Source organism: Copadichromis virginalis, linkage group LG22, assembly GCF_057382275.1.
Source record: "Copadichromis virginalis isolate Kocher_CV1m ecotype Utaka linkage group LG22, C_Virginalis_male_GT1.1, whole genome shotgun sequence".
NCBI classification, from domain to species: Eukaryota; Metazoa; Chordata; class Actinopteri; order Cichliformes; family Cichlidae; genus Copadichromis; species Copadichromis virginalis.
Window position 1 is genome coordinate 15818310 of NC_140638.1, and position 20989 is coordinate 15839298.

General features: G+C 40.0%; 1 protein-coding gene across 1 annotated transcript in view; it reads left to right on the top strand.

The window, feature by feature from the left end:
• csmd3b (CUB and Sushi multiple domains 3b) overlaps positions 1 to 20989 on the top strand; it is a 324793-nt gene that overhangs the window by 172912 nt on the left and 130892 nt on the right. Inside the window, exons 7-9 of the mRNA XM_085446982.1 lie at positions 1428 to 1515; positions 1662 to 1786; positions 12579 to 12700. Coding sequence (XP_085303108.1) covers positions 1428 to 1515; positions 1662 to 1786; positions 12579 to 12700 — 335 coding nt within the window. The remainder of the gene's footprint in view (positions 1 to 1427; positions 1516 to 1661; positions 1787 to 12578; positions 12701 to 20989) is intronic.

Here is a 20989-nt window from a genome sequence, read left to right on the forward strand (position 1 = left end):
CTAATTAGAGCAGCAAAACCTATACACATAAATAAAATACAAAACCAAAACATGCAAAGTTAAAAAAAGATAATCATTTTGATATTATATTCATCATCCAAATAACACAAATAGAATTATGTTCTTCCACTCGTAATTTAATCATCCTAATGAAATTAGTAATCAAGAGAACAGTGCCGCACTGTTGTCTACTCTATGCTTTAAAAATAAACTGATTATTATACCACACTAAACTATTATTCCCTCTAAATTGAATATCACTCCTTGCATTTGAATATCAAAATACACCACGGGCTGTTTTATTTGCTCTATAGCCGAAATAAATAAGCACACCAGGCTGATTTCTGCCTCTAGTAATATTCTGCTGACACTAGACATTACGAAAGGATGACAGACTGGGAAGAAGCAGAAGAAAAAAACTCAAAAATCCTCAGAGGGGCCTAATTCTGTATTCACTGGTCTGAATGAAAAACTGTGAGAAACTCGAGGGTAAATTAAATAAGTTTACCCTCACCCTGATCTCATTAAGGAAATATCCTCTCACGTGGGTCGAAATAGAACATCAATGGAATGCAGCTCATTAAGATACCGTATTACTACTAATACTTTTTGCTTTGCTGCGATGTACCAGAAACAGCTCTGTGGCACGTGGTGCGTCCCTTATTTTGGGACAGAAAAAGCAGCAGTGTTTCATTTAAAAAAAGTAAAACTGTTGCTGCACAAAGAAGAAGGTCTAAACGGTCTGCTATGAGGTTATTTTATTCATAGATGGGGGCAAAGGGGACAGACCGAAAGACAAAAGGAAAATGATTAAAAAAACAGAAGAAAAACAGTACAACAGCAGTCTTATAATTAAAGAGAGATACTGAGTAAAGATTCATCCTGTCAGATCCACGTTTGTCCTGATGTTGCAGTCTGAAAGTGTTTGTGCAGTCCTGTCTGTTGTCTCTGTTCTACCTCTGTGATGTTTGGAGGGTTACTGTCAAGATTAGCTCGTCTGTGAGAGAATTAAGATCGTGTCTGGAGTGCTGTGTCATCCTTTACAGCCCACCCCACCATCTAGCCTGTCTGTTAGGCTATCTCCTGGTCGAACTTTTTTTTTTCTTTCACTGCTGATTGTAAAGCGAATGAGTGATAAAGCAGGCAGATTTCCTAAGCTAAAACTAAAGGCACCCTCACATCTGTCATTCAGAGGAATGACAGATGCGAGGGCGCATTGAAGCAGTACCATGTTGATTTGATGGTAAATTTCAAATTACAGTGTATTTATGTGAGCATAAAAATGAGTTTCATAATGTATAGCAGTCAGAAAACTAAACCTTCAGAGAAAGATTGCTCGTGGAATCCAGTGAACCAAATACTTCTTCTGTCTGTCTTCATCTAAACCGTGTTTCCTCGGCTCTCCACCTGTCTGTCTCTCTGTGTAGTAAATGAAGGCGGTGTGAGACAGGCTTCTAACTCCTGCCCAGACCCAGGAGAGCCAGAGAATGGAAAACGCCATGGCAATGACTTCAGGTACAATTGAAAAACACTGGCGTAGTTGCTTTTTAACAGAAATGCACAAATGCACATCTGTACAGAATCTTTGCAGCATAAACATTTTATACCTGTGTTTCTTTTTTTTCTTACACTATGTTATTTTTTTTTTCCATTTTGCATAGCATTGGGAGTGTGGTGCACTTTAGCTGCGGAGAAGACTATGTTCTACAGGGCAGCAAAAGTATCAGCTGCCAGAGAGTAGCAGAAGTGTTTGCAGCATGGAGTGACCACAGACCTGTCTGCAAAGGTAAGAAATGCCTTCCTTGTGTACCCACACCAGCATATACATCACAGGCACACATACAGAAATCTGCTGTAATCACAAATATGAAATATGAAACCTGCTAACTGTCCATGGGTGACTCCATGTGCATGTGTAACTGTGGTCAGTCAGTTACCTTGGCTTATCATCAGTTTGAGTTGAACAGGGCTGAGTTTACAGTGGAACGAAAATCCCATTACTGTTTCAAGCCGTTAGCTATAAAATTACGAAACAAAACAAAGTATAATCCAATGTTTGCAGTGTAGCGACTCAGTAACATGCTACGGCTGTATGCTTTCATCAGGGGAGCTATGATAGTGATTGTTTAGGACCTCAAATGAAATAAACAGAGTAGGGTGTAAACACTCCTCTACACAAGCACCAGATTTGATCTTAATTAAAATAGCACACAAATGAAAAAACACAATTACCACTACAATTTATTTTTAGGTGACACAAGTTATGCAATCACTCTGCATATGGTTACATAAGTGACTACAGACTTTAATCATTGACCTCATTGAGAATGTTTGATTTTCTTTTTCTGGATTTTTTTTTAACATTTGCTACTGTTATAGATTCATACTTACAACACACACACACACGCGCGCACACAAAGACAGAAAGAGGGAGACAGAGAGAGAGGGCGTCTGTCATGTTAAATGCCAAAGTCGTTTGTCATGTCTCCACGGCTTCAGTCCGTGGCTGGAGACACATACTTTAACATAAAAACCAATATTCTCTGGGCATGGGTCCGTGTGTGTGTGCGGCTATGCGTGGGCATGCATGTGTGTGTGAGAGTGGAATATTTGAACCTCTAACTAATAATTACTAACATACAGACACAAAAGGAACTAAGAAGTGGGGGCAGAGAAATCGAAAAAGTGAAGAAAGAGGGTAGAGAGACGCTGGAAAATGTCACACCTACTTTAGGCTGAAATCACAGTCTCGCTGGAATTAAAACTGACTGAATCCAACATAAAAAGCAACATATGAACAACAGTTACATTTTGGGCAAAAGGTGAGTTGCACTGTAGCGTTCAGGAGGGATGAAGTGTCTTGCTCAGAGATACCTGAGCAGGACCTCCAGGTGTTAGCCAGCTGTTGGTCGTGGTCTCTTGCCCGCTGGTCACCATATGAACTCGTGCCTCGACTTTAGCCTCAGGTTTCTCTTGTGAACCAAACACGGGAAGTGACCATCATTAAGGTTTTTGGTACTGTGTGAGCACAGATCCTTTTTAAGCAGGTAGAATATATCATGTATAACTTGTTGGTTCCCACCAATCAGCCTTATTACCATCTAACCCATTTTTAGAGATATTACAGTGCTAATACCTTTTGATTGGCTCTTTATCATCATTAATAGCTAACAGGGAGTCATTATCACTAAATATTTTATAATGAGCAATTAAATACAGCTACTGACATTAAGCCAATCAAGCCTTACATTTACCTGGATGTGATGAGGGGCTAAAGTCTCCCCAAAGGATGACTGCCAATGACATTTAAGTCACTGGTGTTGTGCCTCGGAGCAGTGAGTGGTTAAATGGGATGACCTCTATCACTGGGAAACAGAGCCATTCGTCAGCAGGGATATTTGCAGGAAAAGCGTGTGGGCAGAGTGAGACATTTCCGCAGAGCTGCTGTAACTTCAGAGCAGCAGGTGTGCATTGTTAAAGCTCTGGTGGGTATAATACACAGTAAAAAAAAGAAGAAGAAGAAGAAAAGAAATACAGAAAAAAACAACCATGAACAACTTTTTGACAAAGCCGTGACAGAGTGCACCATCCTGTTTCGTTGCTGTTGCTAAGTAACTAGTCATTTTTTTTGCCAGCTGATCTTTGTTGTTTTAAGTGTTTCACAATGGAGGGCACTGTTACTCCAACATTGTCCCCACCTATAAGCTGTTTAAAAGCAGTTCTTGCCACCTTATGTTCAGAGGCCAACAATAGGAACAGTTATATTTAATGTTCACCATTCTGTACATTATGTCTGACAAATGTACCTTTATTAATCATAGGTGATACTGAATGACCCACTACCTGTGCTGATTGTGACTGTAATATTGTTAAAAATGGGTGGCAGAACTTTTCTGTGACACTACTCCTCCCAGTACCGCTGTGCGTAACTGTTATCCAGCGTGTGTCTCTCCGGCATTGCTGAAGCAGTGAAACAGAAAGGCGTCCATCTTCAAAAGTTCCGTAAATCCAAGAAAAACCCACAGCGAGGTTGTTTGAAGGACAAAGTGCGTGTAATACGAGAATCACATCTTTCTGACAACAATGCTGAGGCTTATTTTGAGCTATATGCCAGGATCACAGGAAATAAAAACCAGAAAACACTAACCACAATACTCTGCAACTGTAAACATGGTACATATACATTAAAAGCTTTTGATGGCTTAGCTGAAAAGCAGGCAGAAGAATGTAGAGACTTCTGCTCCATCTATAAAGCTATTCAAAAAAGAATCCCTCACAGACGAAAATCTAATATTGAAATTCTGAACCTTTCTCGCTTGCCTTAAAGGCGAAGGCAGGTTCATCTTGAGCTAATAGACTGAGAGCAGAATCGCCTTTTCTGTTGTCTAGAAGTGGTCTGAACTATCATCATCATTTGATGCCTTTTTCTTTTCTACCTTTGGGAAACTCCTTTTTTAACAGTCAGTAGCAGTGCAGCAGTAGGTGCTATATCAAAGAATACGGGGATTCTTCGGGCCTGTTACACTGAATACAAGTTCATGTGTGACTGCTTCATTTTGGTTCAGTTTTAGTTCTGGTGGAAATGTTTTCTCCCTGTCTTCACCTCCAACCAGATGGCTGCCCCTGTCTAGGCCTGTTTCTTCCTGAGGTTTCTTCCTCTTAAAAGGGAATTTTTTCTTCCCACGGCTGCCAATGACCTGGTCATAGGTGGACATATGATTGTTGGGGTTTTCTCTGTGTTATTGTAGGGTCTTACCTCACAATACAAAGCACCTTGAGGCAGCTGTTGTTGGTGCTATATAAATTAAAAAGTGGCAAGAGGATCAGGAGGAGGAGCTCGAGTGGGTCTGCATGCGTTAATAAAAGGGCTACTATGACAACAGCTGTAGTGATGATGTGTTTTTTAGGTGATGGTGGTCAAGCTATGGACAATCAGCTTACTTTATTTTGTGCATCATTTGTTTCTAATTGTAATTGAAATTCTTTATCCTTTGTGGTGAGAAAAAAATTGTTACAGTGTTACAACTTCAGTAACATTATACAATGAACAATGTTTTTTATTGCAGCCAATCAAATTGAGGATAGTACGGGCTGGCCACAAAGTCAAGCACAGCCCAGCTGATTACAGCTGATTTCACCGCCTGTGGCATTAGCAAGCCACTTTGCAACCCACATCCACCAGAACCACTCATTTCAGTCTTGAATCTGTCTTAATGAGTGTCACATCTGCTCTGTTACGGACCAGGAGATCTTTCTGCTGCTCTCGCTGCATCCAGCTTTGTAAATATGTGCGTAGAATGGCAAGGAGGTCCCAGAACAGAGCCATCCAGCTAAATATAAACTACTGCAGATGGAAATAACAATCTTGTTTTTACTACATTGCGCCTAAGTGGACTATATTTGTCTGTAGTAAAGTGAATACTCCAAACAACTGTGTAAACATGCAATTTGTGTGAGTTACAACTCCAGCAGAAAATCATCGAAAATTGAGTTCATATTCTGATAAACAAATTAATCTGTTAGGTTACCAACAGTGTTTGAAGAGATTCTCTGAGGTGGTGGAAATTCCAATTAAATATTATTAAAAAATGCACAAGCCAACCAAAAAATCAGGCTCCAAATATATAAACACCACCCTGCACTGCTCTCCACTTTGGCGCCAGTGCATTCATTTTAATCCACACAATTATGAAACAGATGCAGGCGCAAAAATTTGTACTTGATCCCAATGAAAATGGCCCTATGCCTCTGTTTGCACCTCCGCTGGCAAAGGAGAGTTCAACAGGTAAGCAAGTAAACATTTGAACCTCACGGAGAAAAGTGTCCCTCTTTAGGTTACTTTATTTCATTGTGTTGAACAAAACGGTGTGAGATAAGGGCCGTGTTTAACTGAACACAGCTCAGATTTGACCTTTACAGCCAACCAGCCAATAGCTAAAGTGGAAACTCATGAATAACATTGAGAGAGGCAATCTGTCAGGAAGCATCAAGCCAGCTGACTTATTACAGTTTTTCTCAAATGCTAAAACACATTTCACAAACGTTACCACCAGGTCCCCCAATGTCCAAACACAACCACACCTTCCCACTGCAAAACTCAAACTCCCACACCAAGAGAGCAGCTCGAAGCTGTCAAAACTATAAACACTATACACAGCATTACACACTACAGCAAAACAATTGAAAACACAATGCTCAATTTGTGAGAAGGTTCTTTGTTTCATAACTGCCAATGCATATTTTAGAAGCTATACAGTAACGGATCGTCGTAGATCTCTGCAGAGGATTAGGCATTTAGATTTGTGAGTTTCATATGAGTAGTATAAATCTATAGAAAATCCTGCATGTACGTACACTACTGTAACACAACTCAATGCAAAAACAGAATCTATTGCACACAACAGTAATCTTGAAAACATGAACAGGGTGTGAAGTTTTTTTATTTACGTTATTCACACCACACACACACCACAATCACTGTGCGGCATCATGTCGCTGAGCTGTTGCTCGCATCTCGTCCGTAATGATGGTGCGAGGTTGTCTTGCTCTCCCTCCTGGACCTTCTCCTCTCCCATGTTGGCCTTCTCCTCTTCCTCGTTGGTCGCTCCTCTTCCTCCTCTCATTTGAACTCCTCTTCCTCATTGGCCTGCTCCTCTTCTTCCAGGGCCAGCTCTTCTCCCTCCTCTGCATCAAATTCCTCTTCCCCTGACTCTGCCTTCATCCATTGTGTTTGTTTGGAACCTTCAGCATACTGTGCACTCTGAACTTGCTTTTACATGTGGGTACAGCATTAGCAACAAGTGTCTTCAATTTTGAGTCATTGTGTGTAGTGAATGACGCCAGGTGTGTTCCCTGTGTTCAAAGATTGGTGACTGTGGCAAGCATTTTGCATCACATGGGCTTTCATTTGAGGATATGAGCAGAGTTGTTTTGCAACATGTGTTTTAGCAAGGAAAAATGTGTTTAGATTTATGAGTACAGAGGGTTGTGTTTTGTGAATTGTGTCTTCATGTGACATGTGTTTATGGTACTGGAATATGGTGGCTACATTTAGTAAATGTGTTTAGACTACTGGTCATTTGGGTTACAGGATTGGCTTTTGTGTTTTAACATTTGAGAAAAACTGTAAAGGGTCACTCCTGTCAAACACTTAAATACAGCTAAATGTCTCTTTTGGAACATTATGTGGAAAATAAAGTGGTTGCAGAAATCTGCTCTCAGTATACCAACAGTATAACCACCAGAAAGAGGTTGATAGATATATATTTTTAGAAAAACAACAACTGCAAGATGGACACAGAACAGTAATCAGTTTATTAGATACAACAGAACAAATACAAAACCAAATAAAAAAAAGTATAAAATAAGCCATCAAACTGCAATGTCCCTCTGTCCACCACTTTATGAGAGAAAGAGAGAGAAAGACTGAGAGAAAGAGGGAGTCGGTCCATGTGGCACCTTGATTAATGGACAGATGGCAAGGCCACTGAGCCAGCTCTTTCTCTCTGTCTCTGTGTGTGTGAACTCCAGGGGTGTTCAGTTGATCTGCCTGAATATACTGACTCAATGAAGGGTGCTATATATCAGCTGGATAGACACAGACTCACATGCGCATATGTTGATTTCCAATAATAGAGAAGAAAAGGGGAGAAACCGTAATGCGCAGGCATTGCTCTATATGTGTGTGTGTTTTTTTCCATGTGCGTTAGTGTCTGTGTGTCTACCCAATTTTTTTTGTGTGTACCCATTAAAGCTCCAACCAGAACGAGGGCCAGTGGAACACTGTGTTCCAGCTTAATGATGTCATCAATCATTGTCTGTGTCCATTGGTCAATCTATCTGCTCCTGTAGACAGCCTGTTAAAAGAGTCAGTTTGACCATCCTGCAGAAACTTCTGATCTCCAATCTGACACAAACCTGATACAGATACAGCTTTTAAAAAAATCGAATTTATACTCAAACTTGATAGATTTCTTAGTTGATCACTGATCTGATTGTATTTTCTGTGTGACTTGTCCCTCATCCACTGTTATGAAACGGCTGTGTGCAGGCAGGAAAAGGACCCAAAGTGCAGACTCCGGAGACAGACGTGAACTCAAAAGGGCACCAAAACTAGGAATACAAAATACACTTACACAGACAGAACACACCGCAAGATAGGGGTAGATTGCAACACGGACACAGAGAAACACAGGGCTTAAATACACAGAGGAGCAATCAGGGAATGGGTAACAGGAGGGAAACACAGCTGGGGCAAATCAGGCCTAACGAGACAAAGGAAGCACAACCAGACGCATTTACATGAGACACGGACTTTCAAAGTAAAACAGGAAACATAACAGGGACTGAACTTACAGACAGACTCACAGGCAGGCACTACAGAGGGAACAGAGACGTGGGACCAGGGCAGACACAGACACGGAGATATAGCCGACAGGGGAGACAGCAACTAAGGATTACACAGAGACATAAACCATAAGACAGAACTCTAACAAAGAAACCAAAGACTAGAAATGATAAATAATATAATAGACTCAAAAACCCTGGGTCAACGACCCAGGCATCCTAACATCCACTGCTCTTTATGCTGTCTGAGGGGCAGTGAGGTAGAGGGCCAGGCAGATAATTTGGAACTCTTAAGGGTTAAGTGTCCTTGGTATGCTTCAGCAGGTATAGCAGTATGGATGATTGAAGCTAAGCTTCCACTGTGGGGACGATTCACTAACCACAAAGGCCACCCTGCTGAGAAAGCAGAGTTATAGACCTTGAGTGTAAGGCAAATCAGTCTGGAGGAAGCTCTTTTGAGCCAAAATATTGTGAAGCTAAACAGTATTAAAATTCAAAAACATTCTCAGAGCAATGTTCCCAGTGCTTATGGGGTGCGTCAGTTATGCTCTGAATCTATAAAACAAAACTTTGGGGAGATGTTTACAAGGGCGTTGGAGCTACACTATGGACTTGTGTTTCTTGCCTGGAACACCATTTAATTTTGGTTCACATCCCAGTGGTTTATGTGGGTAAGCGTGTTTGTCTAAGTGTGATAGAGTGAGAGACAGAAAAAGAGAGGGAGAGTCCTGGGGGATTCTGCTTGATCTGAAAATATAAAAACAAAGTGTATATGTTGTTACACACACACACTCCGTACTATTCCTGCCTAAAGCATTTACTTAACCACGCTCTTGATTTCAGCAATATGTATTTATCATCACTTTTTTCTTCTTTTTAATTTGATCTGCAGTTCATTATCGCTTCAATGATAGTGTGGCTCTTTTGGCTTTAAACCCTGTATACTGTGTGCCAACATAAATAATTATGAGAGGAAGAGAAAGCGATACAGAGAAACACAGAGACAGACGTTCAACTTACACACACTGACAGGCATTACAATTGTGCTATTATAAATACATGTCAAATGTCTTCAATCCAGCATACTGTGTGTATGTTAACAGTGGGTCAAATGACATATATGTTTTCTAAATAATGAAACATTTGAAATTAAAAACCCAGATATCTCTAGAAACCAGTTCTGTAACTTCACAAGGTTTTAGCCACCTTAAGCTCAGACACACTGGCGGGTGATATGGTTTCTGTTTGCCAGGAATTTAATTAGATTTCTGATGGCTTGGTAAAACTGTTTTGCATAAAAATATATGAATATGTATAAATAGAAATTTGTATTTAAAATAAAATGATTTTTCACACCTATATTCTACAAAACTGACTCCAGATCCGAAAGCTAAGATGCCAACCTCATACACACATATGCTGCAATGGTTTCCACCGCCCATTTCTCACCTGTGGATCCAAAACTCTGGGTGCAGACCTACATCAAAGCAGCCATTCTGGCACAAAATAGCAGGTAAACACAGGTGTTAGTAATTGTAATAACGAAAGGTCATTTGTATTGTGGTACACAGTTTTAATTAATGTCATTGGCAACATCTGTGTTTACCTACTATTCCATGCAAAAATGGCTGCTTTAAAACAGGCTTATCAGATTGATTTTTATGGACTTTGGGTTCTGTCACACAGACTTTATGGCAAAGAAAGAACCATATCTTTCCCTGCTGTTAGGGAAGTATGAGGAAGAGAGCAAACACAGTTAAGGTCATCGAAATTCAGGATTGTGTTGATGTGCAAGCACAGTTAAGTAACAGTTTGCTGAGTTAGTATGTTAAATGTACAGGAATTTTCTTAATTGAGGTATTGTGAAGAAATTATGTCAAATATCAATTTTAGTTCTTGAAAAAATACTGTAAGTGAGTTTTTGTGAGTAACAGTATGGGTTTGTTGTTGTAGCGAGTTAAAAATCGGGGAGGTGGTGTAATTTTAATTGCTTTAAGCTCAACACTGGAAAATAGTTTTATCTACAACAGCATGTAAAATGTATGTGATCATCATATGGGCCATATTTCAATTATTTACTAGGAACTTAACACGTGATGAGACCTTTACAAGAGTTTAGTGCAGTAGAAAATATAACAGTTGCCTCTGACAAGTAGTACAAAGTAGTATTAAATGGAAATATATATCAGCACAGCGCCCCACTGCCAGGTGAAACGTCCAAAAGACACAGGAAGAGAAAGCAAGAAAAATAGGTATGAAAGGTAATGAAGAGACACTGAGAACAAATGATAGAGCGTTATGTAAACCATGAGCTACATTCAATGGCTCATAAGGGGACTAAGACATGAAAATAAAAGACCTGGAGAGACAGACTGAGCGAAAGACAGACAGATGCAGGCTGAGAGACAGATGGAGTTCAGCGTAAGTTATGCGATGTTAGCTCCTCTGGTAATTCTGGTGATAAGTCTCTCTGTGCGCTATTGCTATAGCAACATCATGCCCTATTTTGCTGTGGGCACGGTGATGGGCTGGCCATTCGTTCAGGACACGCTGATTGAGCTGTCAGTGCACTCGCAAACACGAGCTTACACACAAGTCTTGAGACATTCAGTTAAATCATTTCTCACGCGCAACCCTAGCGTGCACACATGTTCACAAACACACACTTTATCTCTACATATCTATCGGTGTATAAACCGCTGTGAGCTAAACACTAGAGCAGGTCAGCTGAGGATGCTATGAGAATTAGGGAAACACGAAACAACTGGGTATGGTCAGGCGGGACTCTTGCAAAGACAGTAAGACAGAGAAACATAGAAACAGAAAAGAACTATATAAGGTTGTCTCTAAGGGGTGTTGTACTTGTTCTGACACTCTCTTACAGCACTTCACGGTTGCAGTCCATCACACACACACACACACACACACACACACACACACACACACACACACAAGCACAAAAAGACCCGTAGACAAACATGTTGTGGCTCTTATTCTTTTATTTGTCCCTTTCCTTCATTCTGACCACCGAGTTAAAGTCGGGAGTGGGCTTTTGTCTGAGAGTATTTGAAAGTTTCCATTTGTAAGGATCTATATTATCTATATATATACTCAATTATTTTGCAATGCTAGGTGCATTTGTCTCTTGTGCAGTGCGTGTCAATATAAGCTCGACTGAATACGTACATTTGTCGCCCGCTTCTAAAATGAGACCGTCACATTTAAGCGTTGATGCTTATTCTTTTGTTTTAGGGGTTTGTGAGCACGTGTGTGCGTGTGTGTGTTTGTGTTTGTGTGGCTGTTAACTGTACGTATTCTTATGGCCTGCCACTGAACAAACTAATTATGGAACAAACGGTGCTTCAAACCAACCAGAAAATTACCTCCCAATTCTAACAGGACGACCCAAGGACAGACAGGCAGGTTCTCTATCACATCTAGTCAGAACACAAAGCCTTAGTGGGTTTATCGAACACCTAGCATGTGTCATTTTCAACACTTCACTAAGTGTAACTTCAGCATTAGTGTTTGAGTTTGTAAGGGGTTCCAGCACAGGCACTGACTAAAATAAGAAGTAAATTTCTATGGCTCAGCAGAGAGAATCTCCACTTTACACTTTCATACCTCTGGTTGACTTTTTTCACCTCTTTTTTTTTTAGTTTCTTTTTTTTAAGACAGACTGTAATTATAACACCTGTAGTAAAGCGAAGTTGTTGACTTTCAGCAAATTGCAGGTGAATGTATCTGTCACTCAATACTACAGTTCTAGCTAATCCTGTGGTATTTCACACCCAATAGCTTCCAATTAAGCACTGTTATCCAGAGAGATGTTGCTGGCAATATCAATACCATCTATGTGACCTTCTGTTCCTCTTTCTGTACCTGTCTGCACTTGACTCATTTCTTCTTTCCCCTTTCTGTTCTTCTCTTTCCTTTCTGTCACAGTACTTCTTCCTTGCATCTCTCAGCTGTGCTAAATCCACTTTAATTGTTCTCCTCTAAACTTGAGCTGTTACCCACAATTGTTACACTTTTGCTGCAGGCTGTATCCTGAATATGTCTGGCTAAACATCACCTAAATGGTTTAATTATAAAGCTAATTGTCACTCTTTTGTTGTGTGGTGACTCAACAGCCTACAATTACTGTTGCTAAAACCAATATTAATGCTTCGGTTGCTTTTAAAACAATGACATTATGTTTTATTTTGTTTTGCTTTGTTTTCTCTCCACAGTGAAGACTTGTGGCAGTAATCTTCAGGGGCCATCAGGAACCTTTTCATCTCCCAACTTCCCAATTCAATATGAGAACAATGCACAGTGTGTGTGGATAATTACTGCCTCAAATCCCAATAAGGTAAGTCTTCATTTTGATTCTATCGCTGTCAAATTCTCAAATTCAAATTTAGTGTGAAGAGAGATCAATTAATTCCAAAACACATATATCAAAGTGCATCACTGGTAATACACAAACTCACTTTAACCATAGAGACATATTGCCTATACATGTAGTTATAGAACAAGTAATAAGTAAAATAGTTCCTACTTTCTAATTGTAGAGTTCATTATAAAGCAGTTTAAATCAGCAAGCACACTTGCAATACATTATTATTATGTGAAGAAGCAATACTTAGTATTGATGCTGTTTTTCTCTCTGCATACCCAAGCTAAAATTGGGGAAAACCCGTCAAGTTACAAAAGTGGAACTTGAAACCTCCAGGTTTGGTGTAATGGGGGCTTATGAAATGTTAAACAAGCAACAGCAGCACCAACACAGCCAGGAGTGATAAGTGCATGTGAGCTGAAATTCTGCCTTACTGTAAAGAATTAGCGCTATGCAGAAGTATGTGGAGTATTGCAGCCTAGCAGCACAGCCCAAGTTTCCTTCCTGAACCAGCTTGAAGGTTTCGCTCCATTTGAATTTCATGCATTCGCTTTAATTTTAATTGATATAAATCAGCAGTTCTTACAAGCATTTACAAAGTTGGTTAAGAAGCATTTTTGCATAATTGAAATGGGTTGATAATAATTCACGTAGGAGGTGTTGTAAATTATATGCCAGTCAAAGCATGTCCGCATTTGATTCTGTGTGATTGGTTAATCCCGCAAAGGGGCAGACGATAGGTTGGAGGTTAGATGGATATCTGCCATTGGCCGCTTTATGTCCCACGAGAAATCTGATTGGTATTCAGACACGCACCCTTATTCGACTCGGGGCTCTGTTGTGACCACTCTGTCGTCAATGGCAACACCTGCGTCAGCACAATAGGGACGAACAAACACATACAAGCGTGTGCACACACACACTTACATATATAACTGCTCAAACACACACTGCATATTGTTTTTGAGACGGACACACACACACACACACACACGCAGTCACTTTGTTGGTGCTCAGAACCTTTCTGTCTCTCTCTCTCCCCCCTGCTCTCACACACAGTGCTCTCTGTCACTGCCCAAGGCCTCTGGTTTATGGTCTAAAGCAATACATTCTCTGTTGAAGGCTATACTGTGTAGGTGACAGTTGAAGGCTACAACACTAAGGCCATTTGGACCCTTTGTGTTTCAGGTGTGTGTGTGTAAATGTGCGACACATGTTAGAGGGGTGAAAATTACTGTATATCTATTGTCTGATAAATGATAATGGATATTGCCAAACACATAAACCTAAATGAAGACGAGATGAAGCAGAAAAACATTTTGTAGCCCTTTATCTCAAAGGACTTCACAGGCCGTGCCTCGTAATGTATTGTAGTGTTCCACGCCACATCACGTACAAGCCATGCACCATCCTAAACATGTATGACGTCTTTTATCCCACTACATCATATCTGCTATATGCCATACTGAATCACAGACCACACAGAACCACAAGGTACACGTGTTTTTTTTTATGACACTACATCACACCAGAGGTCTTCAGGGGATTATATATTTATACAGTACGTGCCATGAAGAGACAGACATCCATTCAGAACAAACCCAATGTTTGTTTGTGCATCGAGACGTATACCACACAGACCACATTCCTGGTAAAAAAAAAAGTTTTCCTTTTGCCCCAAGGAATATTAAATATTATAGGTAAATACTGTATAACAATACTGCATAGCAGAGCAATTTAAATGATTCTAAAGCTGAAGAGCCTTCAGATCATAGTACAAACTGCTGGTATCTCATCCCAAAAACAACTTTAAAACATGAACTGAGCCTGAAATTGACTTCCTCATATTGCAGTCTACCAGTTATCCATAGTTTTTGAAATCTAAGGTTATATTTCTTTATATATATATATTTCTTTATACAACCACAGGTCCTACCTGTCTTTGAATTTGTCTAATACAGTACATACAGTAGAGACTTGTTAGGTCCAGATAGCAAAGCCAGAGAGAAAGAAATCGGCCTGGCAAAGACTGACAAATCCTTGTCTGCCCACAACTCTTCTCTCACCTTCATTTATTTTTCATCTGCCTTGGTGAATTGTGTGGACATGTAAAGCTAATAGGATTCAAATTATTAATATGAAAAAAAACTCTCGGTTGTGGATTAATATCTTGTCAAACTTTTTTTAATGCTATCAGATAACTGTCATTGCTTTTCATTGTCACCGCTCTGAAGTATGTTTTGAAAATAAAAACAAAAATAATAGCATCGGTTAATCCGGTAGATCAATTTCAAAGGCATTTAGAATTTTTTAAAAAATACAACAAGGTCTAGAAGATTTGTTTTGCCAAATAAAAGCAGGCTTCAATTTAAGGGTTCTTACAAAATTAGACATTGCCCCCTATTTTCAGAGGCTCAAAATTAATTGGAGAAACTAGCAAAATTTAAAATATAAGGATTATTTTAATACTTTGATTAAAATCATTGCTAGTCAGTGGCTGTGTGAAGCCTACAGCCCATGAACTTCACCAAATGTGATGTTTCCTCCTCTAAGATGCTCTTCTAGACCTTTACTGCAGCAATCTTCCACTGCTGCTTATGGTTTATGGGGCCTGTGGGTCTCTCTGCCTTCAGTTTTGTATTTAAGAACCGAAAAGCATGCTTTATCGGGTTGAGATCAGCCCAAGAGCTTCTTCCTTGAAAGCTCTTGAGTCAGTACTGTGGAACGCTGTCTGGACCGTTCAGCAGATTTTGGCTGAATCAGAGTAGAGAGTGTAGCATGTATCATTAGCAGCTATGCAAGCCCATACTATAATGTAGCCTCCACCATGTTTGACATGTATTGTTGTGTGGTTTCTGTTATTAGCGTTTTCATTCCTTCTCCACCATTTTTTTCTTTTTATAATCATAGATGCAGTTTACAGAGTGATCTTGGTTTCACATGTCTAAAGTTGTTTTTGGGGGGAGGTGGTTTCAGCCCAGGACAGGCTTAGAGAATTCTACAGTCATTGACTTTAGTTGCCTTCTGTGGTCTTTCAGGGATTTGAATGTTGCTGAATGGGCAGGTGCACTTCTTCTTTGTAGAAATGTACTAGACTGTTAATTTGGCCACTTCTTACATTTTTTTCCTTTGTCTCTGATGGGTTTGTTTGGCCCCAAATCTTTTTGGAACTCGTTCGAAGACTTCCAGTGTAAAGCTACAGATACAATTTCAACTTCAGATCTTTTACCTGCTTAATTTGTCATGGAATAATAATAATTATTATTATTATATCATTTGGCCATTAAAGCTGAAAGTCTCTGCTTCAATCACATCTTGACTATTGGATTTAGATATTATAATATAATGTTTTGGTATTTCACAAAAAAAGGGTGTATACTGTATCTCACTGTCAAGAAAGTTGGTAATAATCTACTTTAAACATTATGTTAAAAAATACAATAAGTAAAACACACTACCACAGTGCACAGGATATTGATCTGCAATTACTGCAGTCACTTTCTCTAGTTAAGGCTGCACTCACAGTTGGTGTTGAGCACATTTCAGTTAGTGTTTATAAGTTCCCGTTGGTTTAGGAATTCACATTCTGCATGCTTCAGATGTTTAGTGACAACAGGAAATTGCAGATCCAGAGAAGCATCTCGTTGAGTAAAAGGTAATTTACCAGTCCAAAAGCAGGCTTACATATGTTGGGCAGGTGGCAGAGGCAAGTACACAGTTGGGAACTGGCAGGTAAACAACAGGTAATGGGCAAAAATGACTGTGACAGAATGGAAGCAGTGATGATCTGGTGTACTGGCAGTAAAAATCTGTTCTCAATTAGGGAGCTGATGTGGCAACGAGGGGCAACTTAGCAAACAGGACAGTAGTAGGTTGATCTCAGTATGAGGGAAGGCAACAAAAGAACCCCAAACTCCTTAAAAGAGAGGCAGTCTGAGAATCACAAGAGCAAGAGGGTGTAGCCTGCATAACACGTTCCAAACAAGGGAATAGTCCTGTCTCTACAGCAAGAAGATCTCTTTTTTTTTTTTTATTACTTCTATACATCTCTGCCTGTTTCAACTTGTACTCTTTCTCTCATTCATCCTGCCTCTTCCTTCTCTTTGTCTCTTTTTTACACTGCCCACTCTCCTCCTCCTTGACTCCCAGAGGCACTGTCCTCAGAATTACCCAGATTCTTCATTAAAGAGCTCAAGCTGAAACCATCAAATTACTACTGAGAAAGAGAGAATACAGCGAGTGAGGAGAGCACTTGAGGGGAAAAATCTGTTTTTCACTGTTTCCCTCCTATCTCTTTCTCCATTGCGCAAATTCACACAGATTCTCACAGAGGTGCCTTCTCATACTCTGAAGGTAAAGAGACATAGTTTCCAAAGCTCTCCCACTCTTCTTCTCTCCCGATCTTTGCAAGCCCCATTCCCTCCATCCTTCTCTGCCTATACACCACCCTCTCTCTCTCAGGTTAAGTGTTAATGGGGTTCTATAGCTCTCTGATGTTATTGCTTCATTTAGTTTTGGCAGAATGAGCCTTTAGAGCCAATTCATTCTCTCCTGTTCTCATTTAACCTTGGGGATGGTAGGACAGCATGCCCATTACTAGACTTCACTTCACTTCTTCTCTTCTCTTCTCTTCTCTTCTCTTCTCCTTTTCTGTATTTTCTCCATCATTTGGTTTCTCCTTCTCCTTGAATTTCCATGTTCTGCGATATGAGCAAATCAAAACACTTCTTTCTTACTATCGTTTGGTCATGATACAGGAGATTGGATAAAAGTCTTTACATACTGTAGGTGCTTAGCTATCTTTTAGTCTTTTCATGACAGCTGGACACACACCTAAAACAGTAGCCTTTTACATTATAAAGTGTGTGCTAGGTTTCTGTGGCCCGATTCACATTTGCATGCACAGTCTAATGCATAACACATGGATACAAGATGACTACTGCAGCGCTGCGATGATGAATATTTAGTTAGCACCCCTATGATAAACACAAAGGTAGTGCATGCAAGGGCATTCAATTCAAAGACAGGAAGGAATTGTTTTAGGTAGATTTTCCATTAATACTGTAGGCATTAAATTCAGAAATGCCCTGCAGGCTTAAGAAAAAATCAGACATACACTGAAGCTAGTAGGCAAAGAGAAAAAGAAAACACTCCACTGGTTTTCTGTCATTAAAGAAATGGTATGCTTCTGCATCTTCCTGACGGGATGAACAGCATAGCACTTTTAAGGGCTCAGGTTAAAAATGTTAAACATTTATCATAGGAGAACAGTGATTCTAATGCTTTCTATAGTTCAGTAGTTGCATAGCAACAGTAAGGGGCAGGCACAGCCTTTCCCACTAGTTCCTGTTCAGAGTTGGTATCTGGAAAGGATGCACCTGGCAGTCCAAGCTGAAAAAAGTATAAGTAAGGGGCAAAACACTGAGTAGTCTCGGACTTTAACCATCAGTCTTCATCAGCTGCATCCCAGGTCTCATCACAATGGCACGATTTATACTGGAGAAGCACATTCAAGGGGAGCGTGTTGATCGGGGTTTATGGTAATGCTGTCACAGACAATCTTTTATCCCCCAGCCCTGTCAATGCCCGCTTTACATCACCGGCTGTGTCACTCACCAGGTGTTTCACATATTCCTAGTGTAACTATATCTTCAAAGTATCTTAAGATCTTTTATGGTATAAGTAGGGAGGAGCTTCGCTCACCTCATTGTCTCCACAACAACCAAAGGAAGTGCTTTATCAAGCAGAAATCCAATTCTGTCGCCTCATTGGCTAGAGGCCATAGACGGATAGAAGGAAGACATGCAGCAGCCAATTAGAGAGAGATAGAGAGGGTGGTAGAGAGAGAGAGAAAGAGAAAAGCGGGAGAGATAGCTAGTGAAAAGAGATCGACAGAGAGATGGATGTTTGCATGAACACCAACCAATTAGAAGAGAGGGGAAATATGTGGAGTTTTCAGCTTCATCTATCATAAACACAAACTGAGCACACTAAATGTAAAAAGGAACACACACATAAACACTGACCCTCACATTCCCACTAATGAGGTTCCAGTCGAAGCCGACTTCAGTGCAGCATTCATAGATGCATAAACGTAAGTGCATGCATGGATTCAGTGCAATGTGCTTATGGCTTAGCTGTGTTTAATGCTGTGTGAACTGTGCTGATGTGTCATTAGGACATTCTGTAAAGGACATATACAACAAGACAGAACAACTCTAATGGAATACTCCTTATAGAGTCCATTTCAGAATGAGGTATTTTCAGAAGCAAAGCTTTGTTACCTACAGCAAACTAAGCAAAAGGCATCATTTCTAGTGTTTCTGCATATCGATGCCCTTGTTGTCCTCAGCCTTCAAACTTTTTGTATCTGCTTGTTGGCCCGATTCATAGTTATTTCACCTACTTGGGATAGAAGGATTGTTTAAACCCACTCACTATACCAATTATTTGGTAGTATAGTCTCATCATTCACTTTTTTTGACTGTAAGCACTATAAAAATTGGAGGCACACACACACAGAAATATAGCGTGAAAGACAATACAGTAATGACTGCTCCCAGCTTACTTCATGAGCTATCAATCTGTGAATGTTGTGTGTGGAGCACTGCAACCACGATTTCATTTTCACTTCTTTCTGGCATGCACTGAACAAGTGAAACCCACTCACTTTGAATTCTCTATGCACATTTGGATGTGTTTCTTTGCTGTGCCTAGTAAGTTTCAAGATTTTTCCTTTTTATCTCAAACCTGCTGTGGAAAGCTTTTGGTAATCTCTGATCATTTAACTCAAAATATATCTATGAAGCGCTTCCATTATTTTTCCACCATTTGCATTTGATAGACCCGTACTTGTTGCTGTCAAATTAATCGTCTCCAGTGCCCATCCTCTATACTTTCAACACTGCACTAGAATGGCATCCACACGTTATTGCAGGTGCAAAGGAAAAAGGAAATAAAAAACCTTTTTCCATAAAGTTTGTAAGCTCTTGAACAGTGTTTCACTTATGGAAAGTCATTCAGCTATGTCAGCAACCATTTGCGATGTTAAAAGTGCACAACGTGACTTTTAAGTATTGTGATCATCATGATTATCCTTGTAAAAGCACGATCTGATGTTGTCTTTCTATAAAATCTGTAAAAACAGTCATATAAATGCGGCTGTTACTTCTCAGATTTGCTGCTGTGCTGAGAACCTGCTTTGAGTTCATGAGAATACAGCGATAAGTGTGTGTGAAACTGGCAACTGTGTAATCAGAGCAATAGATACAGTAATCTCCACAAAGCCTGTGCCTGTCTGTTTCCGTGTGTCTGTGTGCATGCTTTCCAGAGAGATTTTAACAGGTTTGTAGGTAATGCTTTAATCCAATCTGCTGCCTCACATACTGATAAGACTGAGTCAGCACCTTGAGCAGTGGGCAGATTGTTGCTTCATCTTTGTATACACTCTTGTTTATTCCATTTCCGGTGAAATCGGGTGATGGTGCTGTTACGCTTTCCCAGTTTTTTTGGTATATTTGGGTATGTCTACATTAGTTGTTGTCAGTCAAAAGATAACTTTACTTGCTTGTGGCAGAAGAGGTAAAGCAAGTATTAAATGGCAAAAAAATGAACCCCATAAACTAAAACAAATCAGGTGACACTAAAGGAATAGCCACTGTTTATGCTCTCTCCCTTTTCATAAATTCATAGGCTAAAGTTGCATAAAAAATGAACTGTATCCATTCAGCATGCACAGTAGTGGTGTCATGTTTCTGGTGCTTAAATTGTGTAGTGAAGGGAAAAAGAGAACTGTATTGACGTCTTAGCTAAACGTAATAAATATACAGAGTTGTTGAGCGTGCCAATATGCATGCAAATATGCTTAGTGCTAATATACCAGCATACAGGAAAATAAGATCTGTGCGATGCATTTGGTTGCCTTTGAAGTGCTCCAGCAGAATATTCATTCTGGAAATCTGGAAATTCCTCATAAGGAGAGAAGAAGAGCAGGGCGGAGGCAGACTGAGGTTTCAGTCTTCCCCTGAGGGTCAAGTCAGAATTTTAGTTTGAAATATTCCACCACTGTACTTTGCTAGCATCAAAGATGTGCTCATTATTACCCCCATTTCCTCTCTTCCTCTGTCCTCTCCTCTTCCATCTGCCTCCATCTTCTTCATTCTCTCTATCAACCCTCCCCCCATTCTCTCTTCTCTTTTGCCAAATGTGCTTCTCTCTGGTCTTAGATGAAACAGAAAGTGTTGGTTTAATAATTCCCGATCA